The 12,309-nt window shown below is 35.6% G+C and overlaps 1 protein-coding gene across 1 annotated transcript in view; it reads right to left on the bottom strand.

Annotated features, from left to right (window-relative positions):
• LOC107625430 overlaps positions 1-12,047 on the bottom strand; it is an 18,399-nt gene extending 6,352 nt beyond the window's left edge. The window contains exons 1-7 of the mRNA XM_021115932.1: positions 11,960-12,047; positions 11,450-11,494; positions 9,161-9,277; positions 8,992-9,002; positions 8,760-8,868; positions 8,450-8,668; positions 8,336-8,356 (exon numbers count right to left, since the gene is read on the bottom strand). Of these exons, the coding sequence (XP_020971591.1) occupies positions 8,336-8,356; positions 8,450-8,668; positions 8,760-8,868; positions 8,992-9,002; positions 9,161-9,275 (475 nt within the window). The 5' untranslated portion in view covers positions 9,276-9,277; positions 11,450-11,494; positions 11,960-12,047. The remainder of the gene's footprint in view (positions 1-8,335; positions 8,357-8,449; positions 8,669-8,759; positions 8,869-8,991; positions 9,003-9,160; positions 9,278-11,449; positions 11,495-11,959) is intronic.

The following is a 12,309-nucleotide window of genomic DNA, read 5'->3' as shown; positions in this document are numbered from 1 at the left end:
TTTACAATTTAAACGACCGAGAACTTTCTTACTACCTTTTCCTCTTTACAATAGACTATTAGACTTTTTAGTATTTTAACTAAGAACTTCGTTCTTTTTCGTCACTTATTGTTTCGAACGCTTTTTTTTCCCCCGCTTTTCTTTTTTTTTTTCTTTCTTTTTCTTTTTCGTTCGTCTTTTTCGGTTATCGAAAAATTTGGTTTTCCGTTCTCGTTTTTCGGTTATTGGGAAATTTGGTTTTCCGTTCCCATTTTTCCTAGGTTCCGAAACTCGTAATTACCTATCCTCCCGAGCTTCCTTATTTTAGGACCGGATTCGTCGATTTGGTTCGACAGGGATTGGTACACGAACACCGCACTTCCACAGTTCACTTTTTCGAACTCTGACTCGCCAATTTCAGCTCCAGGTTTCGTTTTTTTCACACGAATTCTTGAGACCTGTGGAGATTAACCCCTGAAATCGTTTCGACTCAGTGTTAGATTTAACATTCATAAACAACAAATTCAAAAATATGCACTGTTCAAGCATTCATTCAGAAAACAAAAAGTATTGTCACCACATCAATATAATTAAACTAATTTCAAGGATGAATTCGAAATCATGTACTTCTTGTTCTTTTGTGATTAAAACATTTTTCATTTAAGAAGGGTGATGGATTCATAGGACATTCATAGCTTTAAGGCATAGACACTAGACACTAATGATCATGTAATAAAGACACAAACATAAATAAACATAAAGCATAATAAACGAAAAATAGAAAAATAAAGAACAAAGAAATTAAAGAACGGGTCCACCTTAGTGATGGCGGCTAGTTCTTCCTCTTGAAGATCTTATGGAGTGCTTTAGCTCCTCAATGTCTCTTCCTTGCCTTTGTTGCTCCTCCCTCATACCTCTTTTATCTTATTTAATTTCATGGAGGAGGATAGAATGCTCTTGGTGCTCCACCCTTAGTTGTCCCATGTTGGAACTTAATTCTCCTAGGGAGGTGTTAATTTGCTTCCAATAGTTTTGTGGAGGAAAGTGCATCCCTTGAGGCATTAGTGGATATCGAAAAACAAAAAAAACAATGCTTTTTCCACACCAAACTTAAAATGTTTGCTCGTCCTCGAGCAAAAGAAGGAGGAAATGAGGAGAAGGAAGTGTGTATGAAAAGGTGTGGCAGGTGGGGATCCTGTGGGGTCTACAGATCCTGATGGGTCAAGGACTTATCATCCCTGCTCTATTGAGGCATGCAAAAATGCCCTTAGTGTGCAATCCTGGCGTCTAACGCCAGACTGCTGCTTGTTTCTGGTGTTAAACGCCAGCTTTTCTCCCTTCCTTGGCGTTAAATGCCAACTTGATGCTCTGTTCTAGCGTTAAACGCCAGTCTGGTGCTTCTTTCTGGTGTTTAACGCCAGCTTGATGCTTCTTTCTGGCGTTAAACGCCAGTAAGCTCTTCCTCCAGGGTGAACTATTTTTAATGCTGTTTTTCATTCTGTTTTTTATTTTCCAGTTGTTTTTGTGACTTCACATGATCATCAACCTAAAGAAAATATAAAATAGCAATGGAAAACAAATAGATATAATTAAATAACATTGGGTTGCCTCCCAACAAGCGCTTCTTTAATGTCAATAGCTTGACAGTGAGCTCTCATGGAGCCTCATAGATAATCAGAGCAGGGCTGGGGCCTCTCAACACCAAACTTAGAGTTTGAATGTGGGGATTTTGTTTGACTCTGTATTGAGAGAAGCTTTTCATGCTTCCTCTCCATGGTTACAAAAGGAGAACCTTGAGTCTTATAGTTTTCAATGTCTACAAACCACAGAGCTTCCTGAATAGCAAATAATTGCTCATCCGGAATGGTTTCAGAGATCTCAGTAGGAGAGAGTGATGCTCCTGCTACTGGTTCTATCCGGGACAGGTGATCAGCTACTTGATTCTCTGTCCCTTTTATGTCTCTTATTTCTATATCAAACTCTTGCAGAAGCAACACCCATCTTATGAGCCTGGGCTTTGAATCTTGCTTTGTGAGTAGATATTTAAGAGCAGCATGGTCAGTGTACACAATCACTTTTGATCCTACTAAGTATGATCTAAACTTGTCAATGGCATAAACCACTGCAAGCAGCTCTTTTTCTGTGGTTGTGTAATTTTTCTGGGCATCATTTAAAACACGGCTAGCATAATAAATGACATACAGAAGCTTGTTATGCCTCTGTCCCAATACTGCACCAATGGCATGGTCACTGGCATCACACATTAGTTCCAAAGGTAATGTCCAATCTGGTGCAGAAATAACTGGTGTTGTGACCAGCTTAGCTTTCAGGGTTTCAAACGACTGCAGACACTCTGTGTCAAACATAAATGGCGTGTCAGCAGCTAGCAGATTGCTTAGAGGTTTTACGATTTTTGAAAAATCCTTTATAAACCTCCTATAGAATCCTGCATGCCCCAGAAAGCTTCTGATTGCCTTAACATTGGTAGGTGGTGGTAATTTTTCAATTACATCTACCTTAGCTTGATCCACCTCTATTCCCTTGTTCGAAATTTTATGCCCAAGGACAATTCCTTCAGTCACCATAAAGTGACATTTTTCCCAATTTAGAACCAGGTTAGTCTCTTGGCATCTTTTCAGAACAAGTGCTAGATGGTTAAGACAGGAGCTAAATGAGTCTCCAAATACTGAGAAGTCATCCATGAAGACTTCCAGAAATTTTTCTACCATATCAGAGAAGATAGAGAGCATGCACCTCTAAAAGGTTGCAGGTGCATTGCACAGACCAAAAGGCATTCTTCTGTATGCAAATACTCCAGATGGACATGTGAATGCTGTTTTCTCTTGGTCTTGAGGATCTACTGCAATTTAGTTGTAACCTAAATAGCCATCCAAAAAGCACTAGTATTCATGACCTGCTAGTCTTTCTAGCATCAGGTCTATGAATGGTAAAGGAAAGTGATCCTTCCTGGTGGCTGTATTGAGCCTTCTGTAGTCAATACACATATGGAACCCTGTAACTGTTCTTGTAGGAACCAGTTCATTTTTTTCATTATGAACCACTGTCATACCTCCTTTCTTAGGGACAACATAGACAGGGCTCACCCAGGGGTTATAAAAAATAGGATAAATAATCCCAGCCTCTAGTAACTTAGTAACCTCTTTCTGCACCACCTCCTTCATGGCGGGATTTAGCCGCCTCTGTGGTTGAACCACTGTCTTAGCATCATCCTCCAATAGGATCTTGTGCATGCATCTGGCTGGGCTAATGCCCTTAAGATCACTTATGGACCACCCAAGAGCTGTCTTGTGTGTCCTTAGCACCTGAATTAGTGCTTTCTCTTCCTGTGGCTCTAAAGCAGAGCTTATGATTACAGAAAAAATGTCACCTTCTACCAGAAATACATATTTCAGGGATGGTGGTAGTGGTTTGAGCTCGGGTTTAGGAGGTTTCTCCTCTTCCTGAGGAGTTTTCAGAGGTTCTTTTATTTCCTCTGGTTCCTCCAGATCAGGCTGAACATCTTTAAAAATGTCCTGTAGCTCTGATTCGAGACTCTCAGTCATATTGACCTCTTCCACAAGGGAGTCAATAATATTAATGCTCAGGCAGTCTTTTGATGTGTCTGGATGTTGCATAGCTTTGACAACATTCAACTTAAACTCATCCTCATTGACTCTCAGGGTTATCTCCCCTTTTTGGACGTCAATGAGGGTTCGTCCAGTTGCTAGAAATGGTCTTCCTAGAATGAGAGTTGCACTCTTGTGTTCCTCCATTTCAGCACTACAAAGTCAGTAGGGAAGACAAATGGCCCAACCTTGACAATCATGTCCTCAATTAAGCCTAATGGGTATTTAATGGAGCCATCAGCAAGTTGAAGACAGATCCGGGTTGGTTTGACCTCTTCAGTCAAGCCAAGCTTTCTGATAGTGGATGCAGGGATTAGGTTGATGCTTGCCCCAAGATCACATAGAGCTGTCTCGGTACAAGCACCCTCTAATGTACATGGTATCATAAAGCTTCCAGGATCCTTAAGCTTTTCTGGGAAGCTTTTCAGAATGACTGCACTGCATTCTTCAGTGAGGAAAACTCTTTCAGTTTCTCTCCAATCCTTCTTATGACTCAAGATCTCTTTCATGAACTTGGCATAAGAGGGTATTTGCTCAAGTGCCTCTGCAAACGAAATCTTTATTTCAAGAGTCCTGAGATAGTCTGCAAAGCAGGAAAATTGCTTATCCTGCTCTTCTTAGCAGAGTGTCTGAAGATAAGGCATTTTGGCTTTATATTCTTCAACCTTAGTTGCTGCAGGTTTATTTCCTACAGAGGCAGGTTGAGAAGCCTTCTTGAGGGAGTTATTATCAGCACTTGCAGGTGTCTGATCCCTCACTGGCGTTTGAACACTAGAACTGAACATGGATTGGGCGTTGAACGCCAGATTCTCACCCTTTTCTGGCATTTGAATGCCAGACTTATTCCTCTCTGGGCTCTTACTGTCCTCAGAGGGATTTTGGGTAGCAGGTTGCTCATCCTCTGTCACTCCTTAATTGAACTGCTTTGCACTCCTCTGTTATCTGTTTTGATAATTGCTATTTTGTCTGATTCAATTGTGATTTCATATCCTTGTTAGCATTTTTGGTTTCTTGTAGCATCTCCTTAACTTCTGCTAACTGCCTTGTTATAGAAGATAGTTGCTAATTGAGTTCAGCAACTTGTTCCTGAGGACTAAAGTCAGTTGATACTGCCTTGGCTTCTTCTTTCATGGAGGACTCATTACTTATATACAGATGCTGATTTCTAGCAACTATATCGATAAGCTCTTGAGCCTCTTCAATAGTATTTCTCATGTGTATAGATCCACCAGCTGAGTGGTCTAGAGATACTTGAGCTTTTTCTGTAAGCCCGTAGTAGAAGATATCTAACTGCACCCACTCTGAAAATATTTCAGAGGGGCATTTCCTTAGCATCCCTCTGTACCTCTCCCAGGCGTTATAAAGGGATTCATCATCCTCTTGTTTAAAGCCTTGGATGTCCAGTCTAAGCTGTGTCATCCTTTTTGGAGGAAAATATTGATTCAGGAATTTTTCTGATAATTGTTTCCATGTTCTTATGCTTGCTGTGGGTTGGTTATTTAACCACCTCTTAGCTTGATCTTTTACAGCAAACGGAAACAGCAACAGCCTGTATACATCCTGATCTACCTCCTTGTCACGCACTGTGTCAGCAATTTGTAAGAACTGCACCAGAAACTCAGTAGGTTCTTCCTATGAAAGACCAGAATACTGGCAATTTTGCTGCACTATGACAATGAGCTGAGGATTTAGCTCAAAACTGCTTGCTTTGATGGGAGGTATACATATGCTACTCCCATATGCAGTAGTAATGGGGTTAGTATATGACCCCAGAGTCCTTCTGGACTGTTCATTTCCACTTAGGTCCATGATGGAGAAAGGGAGATGATGCGGATCGCAAATAAAATATTTTTTTTTGAAAACCGAAATTAAAATAAAATAAAATAAAATAAATTAAAAATTAACTATAATTTCAAAAATTTGAAGAAAAAGAAATAAAAGAAAATTGAAAACTAAATTAATTAATTAAAAAGATTTGAAAAAGATGTGGGTGAGGATTTTCGAAAAAAAATGAAGAGAGAGAAATTGGTTAGGAAGTTTTGAAAAAGATATGTCTTAAAAATTAAAGATACTTGTAAGAAAATAAAATAAAATAAATAAAAAAAGAAAAGATATGAAAAAGATTTGATTTTAAGATTTGAGATTAGAAAAGATAAGATAAGCTAGGTAAGAGAAGATAAGGAATTTAAATTAAAAAGTTTTGAAATTTAAATTTTAAATTTGAAAATTAAATTTTGAAATTTGAAATTTAAAATTTGAAATTTAAAATTTAAAATTTTGAATTTTGAATTTTCGGAAAAGTCAACAATATAAGATAATGATTTAAAAAAGATTTAAATTTTGAAAAGATTTGATTTTTAAATTTGAAAATTTGAATTTTGAATTTTAGAAGTTGAAATTTGAAATTTGAAATAAGATAAGATAAGTTTTTGAAAAAGATATGATTTTTTTGAAAAAGATTTGAATTTCGAAATTTTTAAAACTAAGATAAGATAGAATAGAAATTTTGAAACAAAAATCTGAAATTCTTATGTAAATTTCAAAAATTACTTAAAATAAAGAGAAAAGATATTTTTTTGAATTTAATGAGGAAAGAGAAAAATAATAAAATGACCCCAAACTTAGAATTTTTAGATCAAAACAAAGAAAACAAATAAGAAAACTTTGAATGTCAAGATGAACACCAAGAACACTTTGAAGATCAAGATGAACACCAAGAAAAAATTTTAAAATTTTTTAAGAGAATGGAAACACAAAAGACACCAAACTTAAAAATTTTTATAATTTGGACACTAATAATTCGAAAATGTATAAGATAAACAACAACAAACACCGAACAGAAAATTTTAAAGAAAACCAAAAATAAATTTTCGAAAATTAAATAAAAACTAGAAAGAAAACACCAAACTTAAAACTTGACACGAGATTTAATCAAAGAAAAATTATTTTTGAAAAGATTTTAGAAAGAAAGACTCAAAGGAGCAACTATTCACAAGAACATAGACACATTCAACAAATGCAAGGATTAAACATTAAACAAAAAATAATAAATTTTTAGAAAATTTTTGAAAAGAAAATAAAAGACTCTGACCCAAAAGACAAAATTTTCCTAATCTAAGCAACAAGATGAACCGTCAGTTGTTCAAACTCAAACAATCCCCGACAACGGCGCCAAAAACTTGGTGCACGAATTGTAAATCACACTTTTCACAACTCGTACCACTAACCAGCAAGTGCACTGGGTTGTCCAAGTAATACCTTACGTGAGTAAGGGTCCATCCCACGGAGATTGTTGGCTTGAAGCAAGCTATGGTTATCTTGTAATTCTTAGTCAGGAAATTAGTAATAAAAGTGATTGGGTTTATGAAGAGTAAATAGCATAAATTAAATAATACTTGTTATGCAGTAATGGAGAACAGATTGAGGATTTGGAGATGCTCTGTCTTCCGAATCTCTGCTTTCCTACTGTCTTCTCCTTCATGCACGCAAGACTCCTTCCATGGCAAGCTGTATGTTGGTGGATCACCGTTGTCAATGGCTACCATCCGTCTTCTCAGTGAAAATGGTCCAAATGCGCTGTCACCGCATGGCTAATCATCTGTCGGTTCTCACTCGTGTTGGAATAGGATCCATTGATCCTTTTGTGTCTGTCACTACGCCCAACACTCGTGAGTTTGAAGCTCGTCACAGTCATCCCATCCCAGATCCTACTCGGAATACCACAGACAAGGTTTAGACTTTCCGGATCTCAGGAATGGCCGCCAATAGTCCTAGCCTATACTACGAAGACTCTGATCATGAACCAAGAGGCTAAGAGATATACACTCAATCTAAGGTAGAACGGAAGTGGTTGTCAGGCACGCGTTCATAGGTTGAGAATGGTGATGAGTGTCACAGATCATCACATTCATCAGGGTGAAGTCCGAGTGAATATCTTAGAATAGAAACAAGCGTGATTGAATAGAAAACTGTAGTAATTGCATTAATTCATCGAAACACAGCAGAGCTCCTCACCCCCAACCATGGGGTTTAGAGACTCATGTCGTCAGAAATACAATATGAAACGTCTAAAATGTCATGAGGTACAAAATAAATCTCTAAAAGTTGTTTAAATACTAAACTAGTAACCTAGGTTTACAGAAAATGAGTAAACTACGATAGATAGTGCAGAAATCCACTTCCGGGGCCCACTTGGTGTGTGCTGGGGCTGAGACTTGAGCTTTACACATGTCTAGGCTGTTTCTGGAGTTAAACGCCAGGTTGTAACCTATTTTGGGCGTTTAACTCCAACTTGTAACCTGTTTCTAGCGTTTAACGCCAGAATGGAATATGGAACTGGCGTTAAACGCCAGTTTACGTCGTTTATCTTTGAGCAAAGTATGGACTATTATATATTACTGGAAATCCCTGGATGTCTAATTTCCAATGCAATTGAGAGCGCACTAATTGGTCTTCTATAGCTCCAGAAAATTTATTTCGAGTGCAGGGAGGTCAGAATCCAACAGCATCTGCAGTCCTTTTTCAGCCTCTTAATCAGATTTTTGCTCAAGTCCCTCAATTTTAGCTAGAAAATACCTAAAATCACAGAAAAATAGACAAATTCGTAGTAAAGTCCAGAAATGGGAATTTTGAATAAAAACTAATAAAAATATACTAAAAAGTAATTAAAACATGCTGAAAACTACTTAAAATAATGCCAAAAAGCCTATAAATTATCCGCTCATCAATACTCTTTTCAACCCCTTGTTCATCTAAAAAGAAAATAAAAGAGCTATTATTTAAGACAATTAGTAATTGAAAACAGATTATTTGAACTAGTAAATTAATAAGAAAAAATAACATACCTACAACAATAACAAACCATGTGGTGTTCCACTTCTTTCTAGAAATAGCAACTCCATTTACCTCTTCATTATTAAGAAAATCAGCATCTGATAGGCTATGACTATGAACTTCATTTTGAATGGATGAACTTTGAGGTATATGCTCTTGTTGACTCGTGCCTTTAGAAGATGTTGACCTAAAATGACTTGGAAGATGTCTTTTTTCTCGTGCCAAGATAACTTCAAAGTAAAAAAAATTAGAAACCTAATTAAAGGAATTAGAAACTTCACAATATTTTTATCATAGTATGCTAAAAGAGGAGATAGTTACCATTTTCATCATTTGAAAGATGAACATTTTCTTTAGCATATACAACATTCGGTTCAATATGTTCATCTTCTTCCTCTTCAAATTGTACAAGCCTTCTCCTTTTAATACCTGCAATAATATAAAAAAAAATAAGGAAAAATAATATTAGGGGATGACACTTTAAGAATTGGATAAAATTAAAAATTGAGATATGAGGATTTTCTCTTGCATTAGGGGATGACACTAGTCTAGCATTTTCAACATCTTTGAAGGATTTTTTAGGACTTTGATACTTCTTTATTAGCCTTCTTCTCTTCATACCTGTAAAACCATAAAAGAAATAAGAGAAAACTATATTACTTAAATAAAAAAATAACAATCATGTATAAATTCACACTTTAAGAATTTGGTAAAATTGAAAATTGAGATATGATCATTTTCTCTTGTATTAGGAGATGACACTATTTTAGCATCTTCAACATCTTTGAGGGATGTTTTAGGACTTTGATACTTCTTTATTAGTCTTTTTCTCTTCATACCTGTAAAAACATAGTAAAAAATATAATTAAAGGGAATAGAGAACGAATAAAAAGAGCATGAATATTATTATAAAAAGTAAGATAAGGAAATTATATTTTTTTTTCTGTAAAGAAAAGGAAATTATATTTTTCATGGACAAAGATAAACTAAGAGGGTTACAATTTAGGCCCAAAATGTATCTTCAGTCCAAACTACTAACAAAAAAAAAAGGCCAAGAACTCATGATATTCGTGTCACATATTCTAAGAAGTTGCAACAAACACTATCTTTAATTTTAAGAGTAGACTTTGACTAGAACAAAAAAAAGAAATTAAATTCAATAACAGATCATATGAAATGATCATATTGATTGATAGGAACAAGGAATAGTCATATACTGGAGTACAACATAACAAGGTAGAGAAGAACAGAAGAGAAGAGAAAGAAGGAAGGATATAAATTAAAATTAAAAGGGTAAAAGGAATTGGTCAAGTAAGAGTCATTGAATTGAATTTCATACCCAATGGAATTAACAAATGCGTTCAGAATGAATAAGAAAGAAAATTTTTATACATGAACACATATTACAAGAAAAATGATCATTCTTTCACCTTTTAGTGTACCAAATGTATGTATTGAAAGTTTAAAAGCTGGCATTCAAAAAGTTTTTTTTTTAATTTTAAGAGTAGACTTTCACCAAAGCAAAAGTAGTGCAATCACATAGTTCTCCATGATTTTACAAAAGGTTTTAGTTATACTCCTGCAAGTAAATATTAGTTTATCTCTGAAGAAAGAAAAGGAACAAGTATGAAAAAAAAACAAAATTGTTAAACAAAGACTTTGCATCTCCAAATGATGCAATCAGATCAATTATAATATATGTATTTGAACATGCCTGAAGTCTCTTTGCAATGGCAAGAAAAGGTTGTATGTCACCTCCTAGTTCCAACCACAAGTATGACAATTTGTAACCGTGGAATTGATGTTTTTGCTTCACGAATAAGATTTTCACTCGCTGTTGACTCGTCAAATGACTAGAATTCTAGCAATTCTGAAGCAACAGATGCACTTCTTTCTAGATTAACTTTAACAGTCCCATCATTTTGTATCCTCACAAGGTCAGCAATTAGTTGTTGTTGTGAATCAAAATCAGAAAATGTTGTGAACTTGCTTATCCAATTGAGCGTCAGCTCTAATGCACCATCCAAGTGTTACTATAGAACAAAAAATGTAAAACCATGATGTGAACACAACCTTTTATTTGTTAGTTAAAATAAATACATTCTTGGTTTTCATGTGTGCAGGTTCCACACCACCCCCCAGTAACTGCCCTTCATGCAACAGATGAAAAAGAAAACATAGAAATAATTTGGTGCCAGCGACCTATGCCAAATTTTATGGTATTAATTATCCCATGATAAAGAACAAATATCATTTAGCTACACCTAAATGAATTATAACGTCACAACAATAAGTTTTTCCCATGTTTTGAGCTTTGCCATGGCAAAAGTAATTAACCTTATTTCTTTCATGTTAATGACTAACTCGATGCCATTAAAGAATTAATCAAATTAAGGGACAAAATTTTTCACATTAGACATTTGCTTGGCTTTTTATTTTTTTAATTTTTTTAACATGTCAAAACAGGGAAATTAAATCTATCCATGTCAAAATGTCAAGATTTTTAACATTTGTTAGACAATTAGTTCTCTCAGCTTTTTAATCAAGTGCTATGAATTTGATAATTTCAAGCAAACAATGAAGTTTACTAGGAACTCACAATGCTTGAATTTGGTCATAACTTTGGCATTATTCACTAGTTTTACTAAGTTCTTAACAAATTAAAAATGTTAAGTCACATAGATTCATCACAAATGTAACAAATATGCAGGAACATCAATTGAAGCTCAAATACATGGTAAACGACAATTGAAGCTTTTGAATCATGGAGAAACATATGAAATGAATTGCCCTCATCTTTTATTTAGAATAATTTCAGTTCCTGCTACTGATTGGATTGGAAAAATTAACATAAAATGCATAGAGACTTGGATTGGAAAAATTAACATAAAATGCATAGAGACAGGACTTAAGACTGATTTATCTTACAAATCAACATTTTCTATTTAAAAAGGCAAAGAAAGAAATTATTGAAGCGTTACCATAACTCCATAAAGATAAAGCACACATACCTTTTTGAAGTGAGTAATTAAGGTGAGTAAGAATCTTGTAATCCCCTGCGAAACACAACAGAAATGAAATTAAAATCACTCTAAAAGGGGATATTATTACAGTGGAGGAGTGCTACTTGTCGAAGAGAGAGCTTGAAGCCTTGAAACAGAGAGAGATGACAAGGAGAGGTATACCATATTAGTGCATTAATTTTACTATTATCTATGCTTCTAATTAGAAATGCATCAAATCAGCCATAATTTTAGTTGAAACATTTTATCGAGCAGGTTGTGTGCAAGTAAAATCAAAATGAATTTTAAGACAGACAAAATTTATAGCTTCCAACAAAACAATCCTCCATGTAATAAGATATAAAGCATGATCTCTTAGACGAAGAATCAATGAAAAATTGAAAATCACAAGTAACAGTACCAAAGAATAACAATCATGTATAGGTTATTCACTATCAGAAGAACAACAAAGAAATTGCAGGAGAAATAAATATAGTAGAAGAATAATCAAATACTCACTATTGGTGCTCAATATTGTGGTTGGAAGAGAAGAAATGGTCGCCGAAAGGAGGGAATTAGGGTTTGCACTCGCGAAAGAGGGAGGAGCTTGCCGTCGCCCATGTTTGCTGGAGCTTGAAGGTGAACAGAGAGATCCACAATGATTCGAAGAAGAACAAGAAAGAGCCAAGGCGAAGGCGAACGGCGAACGGCGAACGGCGAACGGCGAACTCGAACCGCGACGGTGAAGGGTGAACGACAAACTCGAACTGCGACGGTGAATAGCGAACTTGAACCGCGATGACAAACTGCAAACGAGAACTGTAGCACGGTGATGGACTATGGTTGTTAGTTTCTCTTCTCTTTCTCAC

This window comes from Arachis ipaensis, chromosome B02, assembly GCF_000816755.2.
Source record: "Arachis ipaensis cultivar K30076 chromosome B02, Araip1.1, whole genome shotgun sequence".
Lineage (NCBI taxonomy): Eukaryota > Viridiplantae > Streptophyta > Magnoliopsida > Fabales > Fabaceae > Arachis > Arachis ipaensis.
This window is presented reverse-complemented; position numbering and strand designations above follow the sequence as displayed.